Source organism: Hakea prostrata, chromosome 7 (assembly GCF_041222555.1).
Source record: "Hakea prostrata isolate BN-2017 chromosome 7, UWA_Hpros_2, whole genome shotgun sequence".
NCBI lineage: Eukaryota > Viridiplantae > Streptophyta > Magnoliopsida > Proteales > Proteaceae > Hakea > Hakea prostrata.
The window spans coordinates 4562119-4585984 of NC_142606.1; the positions used below are offsets into that span (position 1 = coordinate 4562119).

General features: G+C 39.4%; 3 protein-coding genes, 2 non-coding genes and 1 pseudogene across 9 annotated transcripts; 1 reads left to right on the top strand and 5 right to left on the bottom strand.

Moving 5' to 3' along the window:
- Positions 1-215: 215 nt before the first annotated feature.
- Positions 216-6792, bottom strand: LOC149009150 (Polymerase/histidinol phosphatase-like protein). The gene is made up of 5 exons (XM_089160578.1): positions 5752-6792; positions 2551-2675; positions 2071-2385; positions 1527-1696; positions 216-1105 (listed from the first exon to the last, which is right to left on the bottom strand). Exons 1-5 carry the CDS (start codon positions 6112-6114, stop codon positions 693-695), a joined length of 1386 nt encoding a protein of 461 aa, XP_089016704.1. The 5' UTR covers positions 6115-6792; the 3' UTR covers positions 216-692.
- A 1614-nt stretch (positions 6793-8406) lies between these two features.
- Positions 8407-13298, bottom strand: LOC149009151 (uncharacterized). 4 transcript variants are annotated; one of them, XM_089160583.1, is made up of 7 exons: positions 13216-13298; positions 13083-13122; positions 12735-12825; positions 11642-12646; positions 11450-11503; positions 10216-10400; positions 8407-9981 (listed from the first exon to the last, which is right to left on the bottom strand). In XM_089160583.1, the coding sequence occupies exons 4-7, from the start codon at positions 12546-12548 to the stop codon at positions 9895-9897; spliced, it is 1233 nt and encodes a 410-aa protein (XP_089016709.1). In that variant the 5' UTR covers positions 12549-12646; positions 12735-12825; positions 13083-13122; positions 13216-13298; the 3' UTR covers positions 8407-9894. The 4 variants fall into 4 exon arrangements, with proteins under 4 accessions (XP_089016709.1, XP_089016705.1, XP_089016706.1 ...); XM_089160579.1 differs by having other exon boundaries at positions 13038-13122; XM_089160580.1 differs by having other exon boundaries at positions 12962-13122.
- On the bottom strand, positions 13210-13301 carry TRNAY-GUA (transfer RNA tyrosine (anticodon GUA)). Its single transcript is given in 2 exon segments — positions 13210-13245; positions 13265-13301. It is a non-coding gene; the product is annotated as a tRNA-Tyr (tRNA).
- Positions 13302-13509: 208 nt separating this feature from the next.
- Positions 13510-13581, bottom strand: TRNAP-CGG (transfer RNA proline (anticodon CGG)). Its single transcript has one exon. It is a non-coding gene; the product is annotated as a tRNA-Pro (tRNA).
- A 67-nt stretch (positions 13582-13648) lies between these two features.
- LOC149009154 (protein KINESIN LIGHT CHAIN-RELATED 2-like) lies at positions 13649-18585 on the top strand (annotated as a pseudogene). Its single transcript, XR_016174298.1, has 3 exons — positions 13649-13750; positions 13974-15904; positions 17985-18585. The product of XR_016174298.1 is annotated as a protein KINESIN LIGHT CHAIN-RELATED 2-like (transcript).
- A 69-nt stretch (positions 18586-18654) lies between these two features.
- On the bottom strand, positions 18655-22981 carry CR4 (crinkly4). Its single transcript, XM_089160584.1, has 2 exons — positions 22250-22981; positions 18655-22008 (listed from the first exon to the last, which is right to left on the bottom strand). The coding sequence occupies exons 1-2, from the start codon at positions 22332-22334 to the stop codon at positions 19193-19195; spliced, it is 2901 nt and encodes a 966-aa protein (XP_089016710.1). The 5' UTR covers positions 22335-22981; the 3' UTR covers positions 18655-19192.
- Positions 22982-23866: the final 885 nt, after the last annotated feature.

Below are 23866 nucleotides of genomic sequence, written 5' to 3' on the forward strand. Positions count from 1 at the left end.
GGGTTTGAGGGAGGATGCTCTCCAAGAGAAGCATAGGTACTCTTCCAAGACCAGGGCCAAATAGCCTGCTTCAGAACCCAAGTGCTAAAACCACTTAACGGGAGAATCAGTATAATTCAGTTCTTGACAGACCAAGATTTCAAGTTCCAAATCTCGCATTCCAACACCAAGCCCAACCTCTACTACCATTTCCTCTTTCCTGTTCTTCACCTGGATTAATCAACATCCCCTGTACGGTTATATGAAACTTGGAAAATACTATTGGACAAAGGCAGATCTAGTTCATTTCAGGCCATGTATGCTCATCTTAACTGTTACTGTCGATAAATTCTGCACTGTAAGTCATTGCTAGACTCTTTGCTTCCCAGTTTCAATACTCTAAAATACAAGTACAGAGAAGATGGAAATAATCTCCAAATAGAAGAGATACAATTTGTCATTGGCAATTAAAGGAGTACTAAGTACAAGGCCAACAAGTGAAAAATTAAGATGGAACACAGATACAGCAAGTAAACAAATGTTTATATGCATTTTCAATTCCAAAGAACAAGACATGTTAAATTCAATAAAACATTTCAAAAATAGAAGCAAAAAAGCTCTAGTGGTCCTCACACTAGCAGATAATTTTTTGAATTCAATTAGAATTGCCAACACCATCCCCACAAAAAGAGTAAAATAGAATGGAAAAAGATCTATGCACTTGTTACAGGCACCTCGATAACAGGATGATTAATTGCAACACAGGAAAGCTTCAAGCTGAGTGTTTCAACATCAACAGTCTGTCTTTCCTCGCTTGTCAACCAGCAGGAAAGGCACAGGTCAATCACATCCTTGCTACAACTCATCGAACCGCCCTTTAAGTTCCTGATCTTCCCATATCTTGCAATCCTCTCCAGACTTGCATCAGATGGCTCCTCAGCAAACCTATGCAGTATATCTTTAATCGCATTGCACCAAATAGGTCGGGCTACCTGAAGGAACTCATGCAGCGCCAAAACAGGCAGATTGACACTTCCCAGATCAGACTCATCATGGCGTCGCCTACCGTGATAGTCTGATCCTCCAAGTTTCAAAAGATTGTAGGTATCAGCCAACTCACTAAACGCTGATCATAAAACATCAGCAAAAGTAGAAGGTTAGGGGGCACAGCATGAGTTATTATCTAATAAAAGATCATGCAAAGTGATAAATACAAAACAATGCAGGGTGGAACCTTTCAAAATTTTATTGGAGAACCAAACAGTCTACATTAGACGAAAGCCAATTACTAGCAAACAGAACTGGTGCAATTAAAAAATATGTGAAAATTAATGGTTGATAACTCACTTCCTCCAAGACCCATTCTGGTGGTCCCTGTATCAGTTAACAAATACATGACCTTAAAAAAGTTTTGAAAAAATAGACTCAGGCCTGTTCAGGGCTGAAATAAGTTAATTTATCCATATCACATTCACCCTCTGGTGATCTTTGTGGTTGAATCATGTTTTCTTTTTTTGGGGTGAAAACTTTGAGGACAATATTTTTACCTGCCAGTTTCCCATCACTTCGGTAGACCTCTATCCCATGAAGACCAGCAGCTTTCAATCTCCTGATAATTGCAACAGGGTTCTTCAATGCCCATGGATGAGCTAATGTTGCCACACCCCCTGTTTGACATATCAATTGAACTGCTTCCTCTGCTAGAGCCTCACTACCCCTGAGTCATGCAGCTTACAAGTTAACAGAAACTACTTACAATACCAGACAAGCAAGAAAAAATTTCAATTGAACTCTTTTTCTTCATAAAAAACATGGTTGTAGAATTAAAAAAAAAGTTATTTCACTGCCAAGACCTTGCCAGAACAATACAGGGTCCTTGCAGCTGCGAAAATCAGCTCCCTCAAGAAACAATCACGGTTATTTTATCATACTAATATTCCATTTTGTGTTCTTAATTTTTGCCAGATGGGTGCAAATTGCAACCTCCACCCTCTTCAAATGTTTTGTAGGATTGGGGACAGTGTTTACACTCTTACAATTAAAAATTGAAGTGAGGGAAAACAAGGAAAGAGCTAGTTATGGGATTATTACGTAGAATAGGCTGGTCCACCATCATATAGATATCGGTTGAAAGCTTGCTTCAAATTTTCTACATGGCCAGCTTCAACCATTGCACGAGCCACATGCAACCTCCCAGGAGCTACTCCATTCCCTGCAATTTTGGCAACATGCTCCCACTTAAGGGGCATCTTCAAATTGTTCAGCTTTGTGACCATGTTCTTTGCACGGAGGAAACGACCATCCCTTATATTGGCCAAGCAATTCTCCAACTCTTCAATTCTTGAGGGTCCACAGCTGCTGTAATAAGCAAGGATGTGAACCGGTTCTTCAGTTCCAGTTTCTCCTCTGTTGCACATATTCCAAATCATAAAATTAGAAAGGCCCCTTTTCATTTACCCTCCAAGAATAAGTGATGTGTTCTAAATAGCTATAAACAAGAAGAAATAGAAATATACAAATGAAATAACAGCCATTCTCCATAAGAATAGCAAAGTATAAAAAGAAGATGACCTTGGAGAGAATATGGTACTAATCTCAACACCTGGGATTATCCTGATGCCAAATTTCCGAGCTGCCTCCAATGCTTCTGGGATGCCAGCCATGGTATCATGATCAGTCAGTGCAAGCACTTTCACCTGTTCTGAACACACCAAATTAAAATATCGTGCTCCCATCTTTTTCCAGTAAAACATCAAATATCAAAATCTAATACTAGCAATCATACTTGGAGGGTATTATAATGTATTACAAGACAGATACTCAACCTTAGAAGGTGATGAACTTTTCAAATAATAGTATACTGGTTCGATGGATATCAAATAATAGTAAGAAGAACAAAATGACTACCCCTTGTCGGATGCAAGTTTATGGAGATTCTAGCTTTGAAATCAGCCAGGTCATGACCCAGTAGTTCCAAGTCTAAAGGTAAGGGTTTTAATCTCAAAGATGTTAAGTCAGTGCACAGTAGAAATATATAGGCAATTTTCTATCAGCTGGATGGTCAGATGACTGGATATTCTAGCTGTATTTATTAAATTATAATTGCATAGGTGAAAAAGATCCCTATGTTAGGCTTAATTTAATACATACTCAAAGTAATTCCCAATAAACAACAAGGAGGGCTGATAGCATAAGGGTTTTCAGTGATCTAGTAATTGTATTCTCTGAACAGATTTCTATTAATGCCAGACTATTTTGACTTCTTTTTAGTAACGTCACGAGGTTCTATCTGCTTGTCTAAAAGCCTGAACTTCTATATAAGGACAAACATCAAGAACTCCACCAACTGGCACTTGCAAGCCTACTGTTGCTTAGTCCTTGAATATGATACATCACATGCTCCACATGGGACCAAGGGGGAAGAGGTGCCATACTGCCATGTTGACACTTGACTCCCTGCTCTAGCACCATGTTCACTACCACGTACCCTAAAAGCTTGAACTTCTTGGGGAGGGCAATATAATTATTTATGTAAGCACATGTTATCCAACACCAGCATTTTCTGCAACATCCAGTATAAACTTGAGTAGCCAGATACCTCAACAAACTCATCAGAGTAAACACAAAGAATGATATTTGGCTGGATCAAAGGTTTCCGAAGAAAACAGACAAACAAAACAATTCTCATTATTATGTGGGAAGGCTCTTGTGGAAAAGACTCCCATGCTGCTCCTAGTTGCATCCCCCCCCCCCCCCCCCCAAAAAAAAAAAAAAAAAAAAAAAAATTTTTTCTACTTCCATGGAATTGTCTACTAAGCTGACATAGGAGATCCACATCATATTCTACTACCCAAGCATCCAAGATTTCACATGTAAGTGCATCTTTGCAGACCAATTCTCCAGGATAGAGGGGCTAGCATAATTTCACACCACAAGCTAGCTGACACCATCGGGACAGCATTCCAGAGAGATAAATTGGATCTATCTCAACCTCTACTAACATTTCTTCTCTCCTGAACGCATAACATTCCATCAAGGATCTCTTTTTCACACCATTATTATTGTTTTGCTGCCAAATAGACCCCAACCCATTAAATGATTGTTTTGGATCCTTTTCTGCCAAAATCTGGCAATTCTTCAATTTGAGGATTTGCAATCAGACACCAATCCATTAAATGATAGTTTTTGGATCTTTTTCTGCCAAAATCAGACTATTCTTCAATGGAAGGCTTTGATTGTTGTCCAAAGACCAAAGTTAGGTCCACTAAGCATTGGAGTTATTGCTAGGGTAAATAGATAATAAAATGCATTTAATATAAGATTACTTGATCTGGTAATCAGACTATGCTAATGAATGATACACCATCAGGTTTGCCCTTAGATGCTGTGAAATATTAAAACATAAGGCCTGTAAGAATGGAAAGTTATCCTAAAAGAATTTTACCATTTTAGTTTTAGCTTACAAAAAAATTATTTTTGAAACACATCTCTATCTCAATAAACAGTTTCTAAAATAGAGCTGTCTCAAAACTCATCATTCCCTAAAGTCCAAGAATTTGGCTCCCTACTGCTTCCTGTCTTGGTGACAATGTTGTTGATTTGTACAGCTCCAATTCATTTCTTCACATTGGACAACCTTGGACCTACAATGTAACACCCCAAACTGCACAACCACCCAAAAGAAAGGGAAAGCTGATCAAATAAAACTTGTAACTAACACGTTGTGAGAATGGCTAAGTCAACAATGAGGAAGGCGGAGCCACGGAGGCAGCCCATGGCTCTGCCCAGTAAGGCTCACTTCCCCAAGACACCTAAACTGGTAAATAAACCTTCAATGAGCTAGGTATCACCCTACCCCGCAATTAAATGACCTAACCAAACAGAGGTGGAAATTAAGACCATTTAGTTGGGACAAGGCTTCTTATTGTTGCTGTTTTGAACCAAACAGAGGTGGAAATTAAGACGAACAGTTGGCAGCAAGTCTGGAAGAATGAACAATGGCGAGCAGAAAAGCTGAGGAAGGAAAGAAGAAGAAGAAAGGGGAAACTTGAGAAGAATCAAAGCTACAGGGGAAGAAGCAGAAGAAATCTCATAAGGGGGCAGAAGAGTGCATACAGACACAAAATTCCCAAGGCCATGGATTCCTGTAAATCATTACTTGTCACGGATGCGGGGTTAAATTAACTAGCATAGAATAACTAACACTGCCTCATTATTCACAAACCGCAGTATGAAGATGTTCTCTGCATTTCATCCGTTGTATAAGAACCGCACGTGATGGGGAGTCAAAAAAGAAGACCAGTAAACAAAACAGAAACCACAAAGGCAAAAAGTGAAACCATCCACAACCATCCTAACAGAACAGTAGCAAGGTAGTAAAGGCAAAAATAGGAAGCTAGAGAGGTAAGAAAACAAAGATAAATCTCAGAAAAACAAAACACAGTAAAGACTCAACACCTGAGACTGTTGAGCTATGAAAGTATATAAAACAAACAGGCACAAGGAAGCAAAGAAGAATCATACTATGAGAACCCAAATAGGAGGACTCTAAACACCACTCTACCAACACTAAAATCAACAAAGGAACTCAACCCCAATACCCATATACAGGAATGAAAGTTAAAGAGAGAGAAGAAAAAAAAATCGTTTTCGGTATCCGTTTAACAAACAGCCACGAAATGCCGGAAGTGCAGAAAAGAGGAAGTTTTACCAAGATAAAAACAACAAGACAGTATAAATGAAATAAAATGAAATAAAAAGGGAATAACTCACTCCATTGCCATGAGCTCTCTCAACAAGCGCAGAAGGAGAATGGAACCCATCACTACAAGTGGAATGGGAATGCAACTCGAAGACCACCTTGTCTGCAAGTCTTGTATGGCTCTTCGGGACGCCAAAATCGTCAACAGATGGAGCAGGCGGAGAATCAAGAAAAACCCATTCGGATACAGATTTAGCAGCTAACATCTGCTCGACAGCCATCTTCTTCTTCTTACCGCCGCTTTTCTTCTTGGACTTCTTCTTCTTCGTCGTCGTCGTCGTCGTCGTCGTCGTATTTGCTACATAACAGTTACTACTAGTGTTGTTGTTATTAATGCTATTGCTACCATGACGGATGGAATAACCGTCTCCCATCAAGACCTCACAAAAGCAGTGACTTTCTTCTTCCGGGTTTGTGTGTAGATATGAAGATTAATGATCTGCTACAACAAATTGGGCACTATTTCTGTTTCTAGCTAATAGCTAGGGTATCCAACCATCAACAACACATTTTAACCCAGCAAAGGCAAAAAAAAAAAGAGGAAAAACTTCCCAGTTACCACAGCTGAAACCTCATCGGTAAGGATCAATTTCTCTGGTCTTTCTCGTATTCCGAGTTCAGCCCTAGTCAATTTATCGTACTCTGAGGACGAAATTACGGAAATAAGCAGTAATATAGGGCATCAGGATTCACGAAGAAAGCCAGTGGTACACATACGAAAAGGGTGATATCTCGTAAAGCCACTAATCATTATACGATGAAAAATCTTTACTCCGGAGAAGAAGAAAGATAGATACAGTTTTTTGGGTTTGAAATTCAATTCGTCCTTTGATGAATTGATGATGACCAGGTGCCTCGTTTCATCTGAGATGGTTCATCTGATTCTTCACACCCCTTGGGATTCGTGTTGGGAAACAAACAAAGAAAGGGCGAGTCTCGATGCACTCCCTCTTATCCACAGTTAGCGCCTATTAGCTACTAGCTACGCCATCTCCGTCCTTTTTTTTTCTGGTTTAGAATTTAGAACCTGACCGCAGAACTGATCGAAATACCGTATCCGGGCAGCCATACTGTCCCCTTAATATGGGGGAGAGGCCCATGGGCTGCAAACCCATCTGTTTCCTTTGTGTGCCATTTGGAATGACGAGGGCACACATGTGTTCAGTTCACAAGTGTACCAGTCCTTTGGTCCATCAAATTTCGCTTCCCGTTTGACGTGTCACGTGCTAAAACGTGGGTAATCCACCCTCGAAAAGGACCAGTTTCTCACTCACTTTCTCTCGAACCCCAGGTGCCAGGTCCCAGCCCCGCAGAGTCGCAGGTCTGGTGGGCTCCATCCCATCCATTCCAAATGACCATTTTTCACAAGAAAATGGGTATTTTGACACTTAAAAAAATAGTACATTTATATAAACAAATTATTATCACAAATTGATGCAAAAACAATACTAACAATAACCAATTTTAGACTGATGGGATTTTTTTCTTCTTTTCTTATTGTTAGTGGGTTTTCAACCCTTCCTTCATTGAAGGGGTGGGGGTTGTTAACCATTCAGAAGATGAAGATGCACTCCAAAGCATTCTTAAGGAGAAAGTCTCATATAAAATTCCCTTCTTTAGTACAAATTCTAGGACTACTACACCATCCCTACACTACACGGTGTAATAAACACCAAACTTGACATAGCTGGTAATTGCCACTGCACTTAGGGTGGATCTCAACAACGGGGTATCCAATTTTCAACCCAAAATTGAATCATCAGGGTTGGAAGCAGTGATAGTTGGTCGAGAGTTCCATCCATCGCGATTGATTAGTTATATTCCATTCTAGATTATTCATGTTAGGCGAGGAAGTGGGATTTTTGTTCACGGCAGAGCGGGTATCCTCCGCGCACTGCCGCGAACGCGACACGTGTCCTTCTAATATCAGACGCTCAGAAATAAAAAGTAATATAAACATAAATATAAATTTTGTTTTACACTTTAAGTTTTAAAGTTTTTAAATTTACAATCAAACACTTTAGGTTTTTATAGTACCTTACTTCTACGCTGCTCGGCAGCAACGGCGAGACCAAAGGCGATTATATCAAAGATGAAGACGATAATCAACAGCAGGTTCGAAGCCATGGATACACAGCAGATTTTTCCATAGCCTGTATCTTCACTTGGGCAACAAAGAGAAGAAACCCAGTAGCCAACAACCGAGAAGGATTTTGAGGTAGAGGGGAAGAGGAGATAAAAGAGAAGGAATAGCAACCGACCCAGCCGAAGACAACAGAGAAAGATTTCGTTGCAGCCTTTTAATCTCTTCGTCATTTGTTTTAATTGAATCGTGGTCACAACAAACAGGAACCATCGGCGAGTAAAAATTCCATCGCTAGCAAAGATATTTCCCATATTTCACCTAAATTTTATCAGAAGACCTAAAGTTTTGATATCACACAATCTGCATACCAATCAAATCAGTTAACATTAAAAGAAACAAACGAGATCGTTAACATCATTTAGCATGCACAAACAGATTCAACACTCTGCCTCGGGCTCCATTAACTTGTTCCTCATCTTCGTATACAAATCAATCCAAATGCGTCACCGTTAGGAAAGAATCATCAGAAAACTTAGATCTCAAAGGCGAGATAAGAACTGAGAAAATAAATCAGTCAGAAAAGAAGAAAGAAGGCCAAATCTTTGAAATCTAACCTTAGACTGACAAGGCTAGACAAAGCTTTCCAGGTTGCTCAAATTTAGGTCTTTTAGTTGCTTGGCATCTGTGGTAAATCAGTAATAGAAATTTCAGAATATCTCTCAAAAATCCAATCGTCATAATTTCTCCACATCAGGGACTTCTCGAAGATACAGAGAATTAGAGGACGAGGAGGGTAAGTCGAAGAGTCCGATGAGGATGGATTTTGATTGTAAATTTAAAAACTTTAAAACTTAAGTGTAAAACAAAATTTATACTTACGTTTATATCACTTTTTTATTTTTGACCATCCGATATTAGGACACGTGTCGCATTTGCGGCAGTGCGCGGAGGATATCCGCTCAGCCGCTAAAAAAAATCCGAGGAAGTGTGTCATTCTTTTTCTTTTCTTTTTTTGTCAACATGGAAATTTCATTAATTAAAAGCATTCAAAGACAAAAGCTTGGAGAGGAACAAGTTCGGGAAATCAACAAAGAAATATGAAAAGCCCCACCAATGTCTAAAGAGTTTAAAAAGATTATATCCCTAAGCTAGATAGTCAGCAAAGCTATTTCTAGACCTAAATATGTAAGCAAATCTAGCATAGATGAAATCCAACGCAATTGTCCTAATTTCAGATATAAAGCTTAAACACCTCCAATCAAGAGAGGAAGTGTATCACTCATGCATGGTTACAAGGGTAGGAGTTCAATTTACTATTATTAATTTAATAGAAGCTCTACAATATAGAAAATATTCTTAAGCGATAAATGAAAGCTACCATAGAAAACAAGCTCAGATACTCTCTCCACATAGATGCAAGTACTATTTCATGCATTGGATAAAAAGCATCATCAAAATGACTTCAGATTCTCCACCCACATTGAATATATGACCAAACATGATATCTTATAGGTGTCCTAATACACTACCCATGTGGGAAGACAATCTGGTTAGCAACTAGTGGTTATAACTAAACTGATCAATGCTTCATCATTATCAACATTAAACCATACACACTTTCAAAGATAGTAGTGAGTTTACATTGAATCTAATATCATCTCGAGGTTCAACAGTAATTGTCACAAACAAAATTACAGCATCAGATTATACCGTTAGTCATGCAATGTAGATGAAGCAAGAATCCTTGCACTAAGCACATTCAAGCGACTGAAAAACCTAAGTTTAGAATCCCAGGAATCCCAGACTGAACCAAAAAAAAGGAATCCCAGGAATCATAGTCTCAAAGTCCTTGGAGCTGCAAACAGAACACCCATTTCGAACTGGGCCTAACCCATAAGTCCCATGAACAACATCATGTCAGGTGACAAATAGACAAAGATAATGATGTATTCAGACAATAGATTTCACCCCATCGACTGGAACTTTCTGAGGAAAATGATATAGGCATTAAACTCTATAGCTAGAGCTGTTGAACAGAGATGTCGCTTTAAAAATGTGAAAGCATCCATTACTTGTTCAAAGGCTTCCCATTAGCCATTTCCAGTTCCATCTTACAGCTCCTTCTCAGTTCTTCAAAAGAAAGAAGAGTGGATTGCTGTCACAAAGAATAAAAGCACTTTATCACCATTGGCAGAACAGAAAACAAAAGGTGAAATTGAGGAAAACCAAAAACAAATTTGTTGAGCCACATTATAGAGAAAGCAGTAAATGAAACAAACCTGCAATTCTGGAACAACGGCGTGTTTGGATAATCTTCTTATGCATTATTCACAAAAACAGTAAGAGTGAACTGGGACTAGGGAAGATAGGAAAGAATGGGCAGACTTACAAGTTGAGTGTTTTCACGATTCAGGATATCCTCTGTATGAATGAATAGTGACTTCCACATGCCCATGAGATTCAACTCTAATTCTTCTGATTTCTTTGAGTGGGTGACACCATTTTTTCCTGTCACAGACTGACTCATGCTTCTACATACACAAGATTTAACTTCTTCCCTACTCTTCTTCAGTGCTGAAAAAATAGTGGAATAATTGGTTTTAGTGATCAGTGTGTTAGGTTTTTTATTAAAATCTATATTAAGTTTCAAAATTAGTTTTTGCATTTTTTTTTTAATTGTTTTGTTAGTGTGTGAGACCCATGAGGTAAGGGTGGTAATAAGGCACCCATGAATAAAGGAAGCCCTTCATAACCTTGATTATGAGGTTCTTCATCGACATTGATCATGAGTCTTAATGGTCTTGATCATGGTGATGAGATGGGCTTACTTATATGAACTATTTACCTTCAATTCTCATTTCAACTTCATGACCATTCATGGCCATTATCATGAGTGGGGTTAAGGATATTGAATGGATTAAATCAAATTCATAAAAAAAAAGGTGAATGTGAAAGTTAATTCTCCAAGTAGTGGGGAGGTTAAGTCAAGGTGGTATATTCTCATTAGTGGAGAAAGGACAAGCCCATTGATTCTCCCTTAGTAGTGAATTGATTCTCCACCTTGTAAGGAGGTGAGTCATTGTGATTCAATGACCCAATTCATTACCTTGAGACTCTCAAGGGGTGTAAGGTGTGGTTTGGGCCTATATAAACCCAATCCTTCCTTGCATGTGGTGGGTAATAGAAACACTCCTCACACTTGCATTATTTGTTACTTATTTTTAAAAGTTTATTCTTTTGACTTTGTCTAAGTGTTGTGCTCTAGCTTTTGGCTCCTTAGAAGGACTGAAAGAACTACTTCATCTTTTAGTTGGAGGTTATTTTATCTTGGAGGTGGTGGTGCAAAGAATCCTTAGTAGTAGACTGCATCAATTACCTTAAAAACAGCACTCAAGGTGTGATTCAACCTCATTTATCAATGGTTCATTCGCTTGCAACATCAAGCTCTCCAGATTGGCTAAGAATCTTCATCTTTCAATTGTATTACAATTTCATTTTTTGTGTTTTGTATAATTTGTAATACAATTACTCCTACAAATTGTTTCCAAAGAGGGCAAAATTAACAAATGAACCACCTGTTAGGTTAAGTTAATCTAGTAAACATCAATTTCAAGAGAAATTACCAGCAATCCGGCCTTTGACATCCTGGTATTGAATATCCGACCAAATATATGCGGCTGCTCAACATAAAAAAAGATGTCAATATTCTTTGAATAAAATTCAAAACAACAGAACCATCACCCTCCCTGCACTCTGAATTCATAGCTTGTACAAAACATAAAGAATTCAATGCAGATAATAAGAGAAAGAAATACCTTTCCGACAGAAAGAACAAGAGCAACCATTGAGTGTGTCTACCCCATGATTGGCATTAGAGCCACCTGGATTACTATAACCGGGACATATCTCTGGTTCAGACCACTTGGAACTTGATGACCCAGCAATATTAGACTTGATTGAGGTCAGCTCACCATCATCCATTAACTCGTTTTCCTGAGTGCTCCCGCTGGAGTCTCTCTGGACATCAGCTTTAGCATGTTCATTGCCACCTTGGCTCTCTACTCCTTCCATGAGTGAGGGAGAGCTCCCACTCTTATGGCATTGTTCAACACCCTTGACACCAGAAGCATAGAAACCTTTCGACCCATCAATGTTCACCGGATTTTTCCTTATCACTGCATTTTCTCTACTAATTTGAGATCCACCATCCGGAACGGTTGGGAGATTGTTAGTTTCAACTCGAACCCCAGAAATACCAGAGATTTTGTCATCATTTGGGGAAGCATAGAAACCTTTCGACCCATCAACGTTCGCCTGATTTTTCCTTATCACTGCATTTTCTCCACTAATTTGAGATCCACCATCCGGAACGGTTGGGAGATTGTTAGTTTCAACTCGAACCCCAGAAATACCAGAGATTTTGTCATCATTTGGGGAGTCATGTCCAGTAACATATCTGAATGAACTACAAAGCCCCAACGTTCTCGCAAATGGCAAACCCTCAGCGTTACCTTCTTCAACACTATCGCGCTTGTCTTTATCTGTGATAAAGTTCTCGACTCCAAAAGGAACCTTTCGAACAAATTCAGGATCCGCCACCTTGCCCTTCACAGGGCTACCGGAAATTGACACAAACCGTCTCTTACCGGATCTATTCGTAATATCAGACAGAACAGGAAAGTCTCCGCGCCGCTGTCCATCGGAAGAACCGTCTCCAATCATATTTGCTTGAAATATTGAAGATTTGCGCTCAATGATATCCAAAATTATAAATCTGCAACCCTAGATCTCACGCATTCGAACTCTACAAGCTTCTAATCCTGATTTACAAAAACCCGAGCTTATTATACGACAAAAAGAGGAGAAATAACACAGATAAATAAATAGAAGAGATTGATTTCCGCCTACCTCTTGTAGATACCAATAGAAACCCTAAAAAATCGATCATTCCGATATTCTGAGATCGATAACAACCCTTGTCATCGTCATCAAACACGACCTGAAAAGAGATCACCGAAATATATCAATAATCGCCGAAGAGTGAGAAGAAACCCTAAGTAACATTGAGCATTAGAACAACTCGTGAGGATAAACGATTTGAGAAAATTAAAGCACCAAAACAATAGAAAAATTACAATAGTTCTCGAATCACTGAGACATTCAAAACTTCAGGAAGAAAAGTAGAGATGATATGGGTATTTTCGAACTAACATTGGACTGGAACCCAAAATTTTCCTGATTTTGTAAAAGTCGCACCTTCGATCCCTCTCTTTAGTAAGAGACATTAGGCGGGAACCTGAAAATAAGAATTTGGAAAAGTATACAAATCTTTCTAAATTTGAAGGAAAAAAAAAAACAGATAGTATATATAAATCCAAAAAATTCCGACCTGCCGGAATCGAACCAGCGACCTAAGGATGTCTGTCGGTATGGTCCTACTACAGTCCTCCGCTCTACCAACTGAGCTAAGGTCGGCTTGGACAAAAAGTAGACTTAATTATATTTAAACTTAATATTCGTCCTCAAATCTGGTATTTGGAGGAAGCTATTTAGATTGGTTCTTACCAAAAACTATTCAGATTGACACTCTTAATTTCAATCACATCGCTGCAGAACTTTCTTGAGATTCAGATGTATTTTATGCCTCAGCAAGAAAAAAAAATGAAACATTGCAAAAGCATTCGGGGTGTTGCGAGAATCGAACTCGCGACCTCTCGCACCCGAAGCGAGAATCATACCACTAGACCAAACACCCAATTCGATGATGGAATTGATAATAGAAAATTCAACACAATATAACCACTCGTACTTCGTTTCTTGGCAAGAATAAACCTCATTCGTGACGTCCCCAACCAAAGGCTCTTCCAGGGGTTTTAGGTTTATCGAGGGTTTATATCCTCCGGTCAGAGAATCCGGCCACCAAGGTACTGTCTTTATTCTTCACATATTTTCAGTTTTTCGTTCATTTAAACAGATTTTTGTTCTTTTTCTGTTACATTTCCACCAAGATACCTCTATTTGTTGGCATATATGGGCTAACCAGTAAACTTGGGTGAAGCACTATTGGAGCTTCCATTTCTTGGTTACCTCTTTAGCTGTGAGTTTATTTGAATTTTCTTCTGTTTATGTTTTTTGAATTTTTTTTAGGTGGGGCTTGCTCTGTAACTGGAGCAGAAGAAAAAACCTGGAGTTTTTGATAACGAGACATAGGTCTGCAATTCTGAAAGTGAGTTTCTAAGTAAAATTTGTGCATCCGGGCATGATTTAGAAATTTTAGAATTTGGGTAGGTTCCAGGATTTTCAGAATCTTAGTGTCTGATACAATCTCAAGTACAGAACCCATTCACTCCCTTGACGCTAAAATTGCATCGAGCCAAGTGGTACTCTGCCATCTTGTTTTTAACGATGAGAAGATTCTCTTTTTCTCTTCTCCAGCAACTTAACAGAACTAATTGCAGAATTCTCTCCAGAGACTATGTATCAAACATCAACCCGCTCAAAGGAGAACAACCCTCACCCCTATCACTTACCCAACTAAAATCCTGCAAGGCAACCAATGGATTACTCCTCCTCAAGAACAAAACCCATGAATTTAGGCATAATCCGTCTCGAAATCTTGATACCCTTGTGGATAAATTGCCTCATTTGTCCACCAGACAGAGAAAAATCAAACAGAAATTCGAAATTGATGAAGCTTTCGAGTCTGCCAAGACAACAGATGAGATCCTTAAAGCTTTTCAGGATATGGAATCTACTTTTGATGAGAAGGAGCTTGGTCTAGCTTGCTTGAAAGTTGGCCTTAAACTGGATCAGGATGGTGAGGACCATGAGAAAGCTTTGGCTTTTGGTAATAGAGCGTTGAAGATCATGGAAAGTGGCAGTAAAGCGTCTCTACCAGTTGCCATGACTTTACATTTGCTGGGATCTGCTAGCTATAACCTAAAGAAGTTTGATGACAGCTTAGGGTATCTAAATAGAGCTAATAGATTACTGGCAAAGTTGGAAGAAGATGGCATCAGCGCTGATGATATCAGACCCATACTTCATGCAGTTCAGCTTGAATTGGCCAATACAAAGACTGCAATGGGGAGAAGAGAGGAAGCCATTGTTCATCTTCGGAGGGCTTTGGAATTGAAAGAGAAATCTCTAGATCCAGAAAGCAGGGAGCTAGGCTCGGCAAATCGAGATGTAGCAGAAGCATATGTGGCAGTGTTGAATTTTAAAGAAGCTTTGCCTTTTTGTTTGAAGGCAATAGAGATACATAAAGCTCAACTGGGAAGCAATTCAGTGGAGGTTGCACATGATAGGCGTATCCTTGGGGTTATCTACAGTGGATTGGAAGAACATGAGAAGGCACTAGAGCAAAATGAACTCTCTAAGAAGGTTCTGAAGAATTGGGGTCTTAATTCTGATCTACTTCGTGCAGAAATTGATGCTGCCAATATACAGATTGCCTTAGGGAGGTATGATGAGGCAGTTAATGCTCTCAAAGATGTTATTCATCAGACAGACAAAGAGAGTGAAACTCGTGCTCTTGTTTTTATTACAATGGCGAAAGCGTTGTGTAATCAGGAGAAGTTTCCTGATTCAAAGAGGTGCCTTGAAATAGCATGTGTAACTCTTGACAAGAGAGAAACTAGTTCCCCTTCATTAGTTGCTGAAGGTTACATGGAGATTTCAATGCTTTACGAGACAATGAATGAGTTTGAAACTGCAATTTCACTATTGAAAAGAAGTCTTGCCATACTTGAGAAACTTCCTCAAGAGCAACATTCAGAAGGAAGTGTTTCTGCAAGGATAGGTTGGTTACTTCTGTTGACAGGGAAGGTGCCACAGGCGATACCGTACTTGGAAATGGCATCAGAAATTTTGCAGGCATGCTTTGGGCCAAAACATTTCGGAGTGGGGTATATCTACAACAACTTGGGTGCTGCATATTTGGAGTTGGACAGGCCACAGTCTGCTGCACAGATGTTTGCAGTTGCCAAGGACATCATGGATGTGTCACTGGGCCCTCATCATGCTGATTCCATTGAAGCTTGTCAGAACCTTTCAAAAGCTTATGGTGCCATGGGGAGGTATGAATTCTTTCCCAGTTTATGATTTTACATCAATTAATTAACACATTCCTACTATCATATAATAACTTTTGAAATTAATAATTGCTATTAGCCTATGCTATGAATATTTTCAATCCTGAATTACTATCTACTTCACTTGGTTATTTTCTTGTAATGACATATGTTGTCTCTAAATGTTGGCATTTTTTGTCTATGCTTATCTTGTTGTTTATTTCCTTGTTTGGACTTGGAGCACAGAAATTTTCAGTTACAAGTTTATGGAGTAAACATTTGATGGAATTAGTTTTGAGGAAGAAGACAACCTAAAATGGCAAAAGGGAGAATTAGTGCTGAAACTGAACTCTTTAAGTGAATGCTTCTGTTTTTGGTTATACGGTTAGGCTTTGCTAAGTTTTAGTGGGTGGTGTTTTATTTATGATATATTATGAGCTAGAGGACACCACCTCGTCAAGTTGCTTCTGTCCACACAGGGGGCAATGAGAGCTTGTGTAGGGCCATCAGCATGGATGATTTTTATTTCATGGAGGGTCAGGTGAAAATATTCTGGGCACAGACTCTGCACAGGTAGGCAGTGTTCCTTTCAGTTATATATGTTTATAAAAAGAAAAATAATCTATATGAATGTTCAACCACGTTAAATAGTGAAAAGAAACATGAGAACCAGACAGTTGTAACTCTCAAGGCCTTGCTCCCGGTGAAGAGCAATTATTTTCAGGGATTAAAGGTTTTTGCCAGTTAGGGTATGACTATGACCACTGGGTATCGCTTGGTTGATGTTGGCATGAGCACGTCTGCAATTTACCCTAGTCATCTGAAAACTAATCCTCACTTCAAGGCAAAGCATCATAAGAATACCAAGGAACACACTAGAAAGTTATGCATGCACAGTGTTGGCCTTTAATTCATACATTTGGCATCTGTGAGATCTTGTCTTATACATGTTTTGCTTTTTTTATGCCAGTGCATTTAAGGTGTGTGCTTCATCTGGTCATACAAGCAGTAACCTGGAAAATTATATTGTAAAACAAAAGAAGGGAAAGCTATTTACATTCTCTTGCCTTCCTTTTAGAAGCAGTTTTCTTTTGTTATCAATCCGGGGTGAAGACAACTTGGCGGGTTAATAAAATTATAATTAAAGAAACATGTACTAGGCCTCTTTCTTGTCCATGGGTGGTAAGATGCGATTTTGGATGCCGGGACGGTGATGGAATCTCAATCATAAGCTGTAGAATTCTTTGTTGGTGACAACTGAGGATATTTGCTGTTTCTTGTGAGGGTTAGGTACCTTTGTTGCGTGCTAATGCCTGTTTCAGTTACAGGCTGAGATAGGTGAACTGTCACAGCTGATGAGCTTCCCAAACCTGCACTGTATTGAGCTATAGTATTTGTGATGCAGATAAATCACCTAAATGGTCTTATTTTATTAGAAATAATTAAATAAACATGGATGGGTTGTATGTTTGGACCTTTAGTCCAATAGTTTTTCATTGTAATGAATCACTTATGGACTGTTTAAAGAAAAATGTAGATTAGGTGTATGGGACTATTGAAGATAGTGTACTTATTACTTTATGTTAGGCTGGTTAGGATTATGTAATTCCGTCTTGTTTTTGAGTTAGTTTATTTTATATTCTTTCTTAGTCAGTTTATGGTATCTTATTAGTTAAGGGGTGGATTAAGCATTTGTTAGTGCTTGTCTATTTTTGAGTTTTATATGAGTTTGTACGAGGGTCCAGCATTGTGTATTGGTTTTGATTATTGAAAAGCTTTTGGGTCATCCTCAACTTTTGAGAAATTGTTCTTCTACCTCAAGGAGGCTTTCAACCAGAAGTTCTTACTCATGCAACTAGAATTGATCCAACTGCTAGATTACCTGAATTTTCAGCAAGGATTCCTTACCTTTATTACAGCTGTGAGGCCACTATATTGAAGTTCTGGTTGATAATCGTATATAGATGTTCTTGTTACGCCCTGTCAGCTGCATTTTCTTGACTTGAAATGCAGCTTTTAACATGATTTCCACTATTTCTTGTACTGTGGAATTTATCACTAAAGTAATTTGTTGTGGATTCTGCAGCTATGCACTTGCAATGGAGTTCCAGCAGCGGGTGATTGATGCTTGGGAGAGTCATGGGCCAAGTGCAAGAGACGAATTCAGAGAAGCACACCGACTTCTTCATCAACTTAAGAACAAGGCTCGTAATTCATCATCAAATGAGGTTCTTACAAAGGCTTTGCCTCTTCCTCAAAAGTAGTGAACTTTCGAGTAATAGGGGATCAAGACCTGACGTTAATGAGGTGTGATCAAATAGAGGTGGTTTTGGTTGGAGTTTAGAACCTTTCTTCTTTGTTCACAAGCATTCATTGGGGTCTTCTAAAGGGACACGAGATTTGAGCACTTGAGAGCAGTGAGGCTTTGTTTTTTGATTACTGATATATTGTTTCACTTGATGCATATAGTTTTTGAGATGGAGGGTAATTTTACTTGCTCTTAAAACCCATATGCTTATCTATTCAGAAATAACACCATACCATACTGTTAGTACTGACAAAGGGAAAAAGGAGGAGAACCATGATTTTATTCTTCACTCTTCTCTGTTTTTTTGGGATCATTATGAACATGGTTGGCAAAATACTAAGGCATCGACTAAGAAGGGCCCCTTGATGAATAAAATTGCACCAAAGGTTGTAGTAGGTTAAATCACACTGTAATTATAATTTAATCTGGGTATTATAGATTTTTTGCTTAACTTTGTTGGTGATATTACAAAGCGTAGCAGTACGAGTGACTTGATAATGACCCTGTGGAGAGTTGATTTGGCAAACCGAAGTCCAATTGTTGGGTAGCTTCGGCAGGAGATTCTGGTCGTCTGAAACAGTAACAATAATCTTCCAAATCCAAAAGGGTAAAATAAGAACATTTCAGCCATAAGTGCTGAGCTTTGACCAATCATATAGATCTGAAACCCAGTTTTCTGGCCATGGTCTTGGAGGAATGACCGACTAATGACACTGCACCGGTGGACTAAATGTTAGGATTTCATTACAGAAGTGTTTACAGACAAAAGGTTATAAAGTAACGAATCGGAGTAGTAAAACAAAAGCTAAAATCCTCCCAACCCTACATGTCTGATGTCTCTTCACAACAAAGTGAAGCAATACCAAAAACCAACTAAGATCAGATGAAATTTCCAGAAGACAAGCCAACATATTAGTTAAGAAATAAATCAAACTTTGAGACCTCTCTGTTTGGTTTTCATCCACTCTGGAGCGTCTCTGGAATTCTTAGAAGTTATGCTGCAAGTACAAATTCCGTTGGGGAGAAGCTGGCCCAATCTCTTCCTCCAAACACCTCAACCCATCACCACCACCTCCTCCATTACCCAAATTCCTTGCTTCCAAGTTCTTCCCATCCATATCTGCATCTGAGTCAGAAGATTTTCTTCTTTGGGAGGAGGTAACACTTGGAAATGTTATCCATGAAGGAGCTCTGAACTCAAACCTTTGATCCTCAGCTTCAATAACATCAACCTCTGAACCTGATTGGTTTGAAGACCTTTGTGATGATTTTTTGTGCAACCTACTACTTCCCAAAACTACCTCAGTAGGCAAGATTGGTTGTTCATTGCATGGGCTCCCCATCAATAGTGCAAGAGCTCGCTCTAAGGCAGTTGTCACCTTATCCATTGATGGCCTCTCCTTTCCCCTCATTCGCACGCACTTACATGCCACATTTGCTATTCTTTTCAATGCCTCAAGATCAGCAGGTGGTTTCAGTACAGGGTCCAGGATTGCCAAGAGATCACCAGCTTTGATCAGTGGAACTGCCCATTCAACTATATTTCCTTCTTCAAATTGCATATCGATGGCCTTACGACCACTTAAAATTTCTAAGAGCAGGACACCAAAGCTATAGACATCAGATTTGGTTGTCAGGTAATGTAGTCTATAGTATTCTGGGTCCAGGTACCCCAAAGTACCTGCAGGTAGCTCAGCCAATGGTGAGCTACTGTCAGTTGGACCAAGCAATGAAAGACCAAAATCAGCAACTCGGGCATTGTGTTCTTCGTCAATAAGTATGTTTGAAGACTTGATGTCTCTGTGAATAACAGGGGGACAAGCATATCCGTGCAGGTATTCAATCCCTCGAGCTGCTTGGACAGCAATAGTTACCCTCCGCACCCAATCCAATTGTTCTTTCAGTCGAGGATTTTTACCATGAAGGTGTTGATGCAGAGAACCGTGAGCCATGAACTCATACACAAGAAGCCTCTCCCCACCTTCTTCACAATAACCCAGAAGATTGAGCAAGTGAGCATGGTTTAATCTTGAAAGAAGATCAAGCTCAGTGTGGAATTCCTTTGAATTCTTTTTCAGATCTGTTGATTTAATCGCCCTCTTTACTGCAACCACTGTCTCATCACTCAATACCCCCTTGAACACACAGGAGAAACTACCCCTTCCCACAATAGACTCTTCTCTAAATCCTCCAGTTGCTTTCTCAAGTTCTTCATAGGTGAACATCTGAGCCCTCCTGATTTTAAGCTCTTCTAAGTCCGGTCGGACTCTAACATTCTCTTTGTGGAAGGAAGCACAACCCACATTGCTCTTTCTAGCTTTTGGTTCTCCTGAGCAGTGACATCTATGTAGTTTATAACGCACATAAAAGAATGCAGTTAAGGACACTGCAATTACAAATAAAACAGCAAATACAAGTTCAGCAACAAAAATTGGCATCTGAAGTGACCAGAGTCTTCCATCATTCTTTTGCCTAGCTGTCACGGGCAAAGAGCAGTTGGATAAACAGGCCGCTGAGGTACAGCTTGAGCAGTTAAATTCACAATGTCGATCAGACTTTGGCAAGCATTGAATGGTCTGATACATCTCAGCAGGGCAGCCACGGCTACAAGGCAAACAAACTCTGGAGTTGGGTGACTTGCACATTTCAGCTCCACGGGGAAACTCGTAATAACCTGGACTGCAAGGATAAGACATGCAGAGGCCAGGTGACACTGCCAAAGGGAGAGACGTGGGGAAATCAAGACCCCAGCAGAGAGATTGGAGAGATTTATCAGCAAGAACTCCACAGGTGAAGTAATCCCCAGCAGCAATCTCATAAACCTTTCCATTAGGGGCTGGAGTGCTCTTTCCAATGTGAAGATGTCCCCAACAAATCACTTCATGATCAGAGCTTTTAATTCCACAGGAATGGAACTTTCCCCCTACCACTGAAACCATGGGATCTTCGGGAACCAACACAACATTTCCTTCATCTGAATAAACAATGGGAATTTCCATTTCCATGTCCAACTCCAAGCTTCTTCCCCAACAAAAAGCTCTGGAATTGTGACCTTCTAATATTCCACAAACATGATACCCTCCTGCTGAAATACGCTGAAACTTTGTCTCCTTAGGCATTGAGCTGATAACCCCACTACTAGATTCATCACCCCAACAAAAAACAGTTCTGTTGTCAAGAAACAATCCGCAGTTGAACATTGAACCAGCTGTGATGGACATGATCTTACCATTGAACACATGGCTTGCTGTCATGTTGTAGCCCCAACAATCAATAAGAGAAATATTTCTATGGAATCTTCCCTTCTTTGGTTTCCTCAAAGCACACAAATGGTGATCCCCAGCACTGATTTCTAAGTATTCAGCTCCCTCTAGCATTGGCTGGGGAACACCCATTTGGATGTAAATGCTGCTTCCCCAACAATAGGGCTGGCTTGATTCCAGTAAAAGCCCACAAACAAATGCATCACCAGCAGTTAGCCCTGAGAATGATAATTGAGCTGGTGTTCCGTAGATTATAGCTGAATCAGATCCATAGCAAGTCACAAGATGAGACCCATCTGACCTCAGACCACAAAACACACCTCCATTCTCACCATAAGACGCAGCAATGGAAGACATTGAACCCAAACCTGAAACCAACCACCATGAATTTGAAACAGCCACCAATACCATCGCTTGGAGAAGAAATCCAGCTTTCCAATGGTTCATCTTGAAGAACCAGGTGAGGAAATTTCTGACCAGACTCCTGGAGATCCCGCTTGCATAAATCCACTCAACCCTTAAACAAAATCCGAAAGATTCTGCATTGAAATCCACAGAGCATTACAACTTGAATAAGACAGATGAGAGAATCTATCATGACTTCCCTAACCAGAAAAAAGAACAATCAGAAGGAATATTTTCTCTCTGAAAATTCCACCCTCAAGATCCAAATGAGAAAACCTTCTACTTTTATATTCTAACGGTAGATGAAGAAAGGGGGGGGATGAAATCAATCTGAAGACCATGATTAAACAGAAATAAAATATGTGGAATCCAAACCTGCAAAGTTCCCAGTATGCGCCTTCTGAAGCTCAATACGCCAAAACCCAGTTAAAAAAGAAAAACGATGATTTCTGTGCAACATCAACTCAAGAATACAAGTATTAGACGATTAACTGCAACTCTTTTGGCGCTTTCTCTAGGACCATGTAAGGTAAGTTCTCTCCATTCCTGCTTTTTGGCATGGGGCTATGGAAAAAGGATTCCTAATTAAGAGGAATCCCAAAACCTGGAGCTCTGAGGGAAGAAGCATGTAACTTTGAATCGTGAAATGGACATAGATGACATTCTTCTTTACAGTACTTTACCATTCTTATTTACAGCAAAGCTACCCATTTTCTGCTTCATTTGTGTTTATGGGTGTTGGTATAGAGACGAGGTGCTGCGGTAAGTAGCCATAAAAAGCTGGAATAGAGAATGGTGGGGTTGCAGTCGAGTGAGAAAATGGTGATGGATGGAGTAGAGAGAGCATTAAATGGCATTGAATTTCAGTTCTTCTATGTGACCATGTATAGGTGAGAGTCTTAAATGAGACTTTAATGCATTTGAGGATTTCATGCCTTCTACACAGATGCCCATGAACTCGAATTCTTTATCGCAAGATTAGGGTATAACTGTGCTTCACAATCTGTCTCTCCTCATTTTGATCCTTCTTTCCATTTATATATTTCCTTCCAATCTCCCTTTTTTCAGTCCGAGTTTTTGTCATTTCTTGTAATAATTGTCTCTCTTCTTATTTCATGTCATGTTACAAGTTCATTTTGTTATAGGTTATCTAAAAAATTGCGACAGATTGTATGGTTTTTAACCATAATGCTCTAATTAGTTTACAGAATAAGAGATCAACATATTATTAGTGTTTTGTCTGGCGTGGACAAAACAACACATTCTCCAAAAAGGAATTCAGCTTATCACTGCTTTTCATTACTCATATGGATCTTATGAATGTGTTTGTCAACTTTGGATGGAAGCTGGTAATAGATAATTGGTTTCCCCAAATCCTGAGAAGCTTGTATCTCTGCATAACCCATGGATTGTTGTCTTTTATTTCAAGGAGACAAAGGAAGAAACAGTGTCTTTTTGAAACTATTGATAATGTTTCAGTCTTCAGACAGAAGGAAAGGATACCCAAACCCAAAAAAGTTAATAATGCAGATTAAAAATTATAGTTGTCTCTTAACTTTAAAAGGTTCTGGAAGGAAGTTAAAAAAGGGATTTTTTTCGAATCTGGTCCTGGCCCTCGGTCCTTAGTCCTTACTGAGCTATGAGCTATCCCATGTGAAATCCACTGTCCAATACAATTCAAACCAACCTAAGAACGACCACATTCATGGCTTCCAAACAAGTTTGCTTAGGCAATATTTGATGAGGTTGGGCAGAAGGGGCTATAAAGTATCCCAGCTAAAATTGATCAACTAGTACTGAATCAGGGATCAGAAATGATGTGGCCAATCCATTCTCAGTCCCAGAAACTATGCTATCATCGAGTGCAGAACCAGTTAAATGGATGCAAACCTGTGTAACTATGACTCACTCAAAACTATAGCGGTTTTGAAGCTGTAATTCTTGTACAAGAAATAAATGCACCACCAATAATGCAGCTTGGGAAGATGGAAA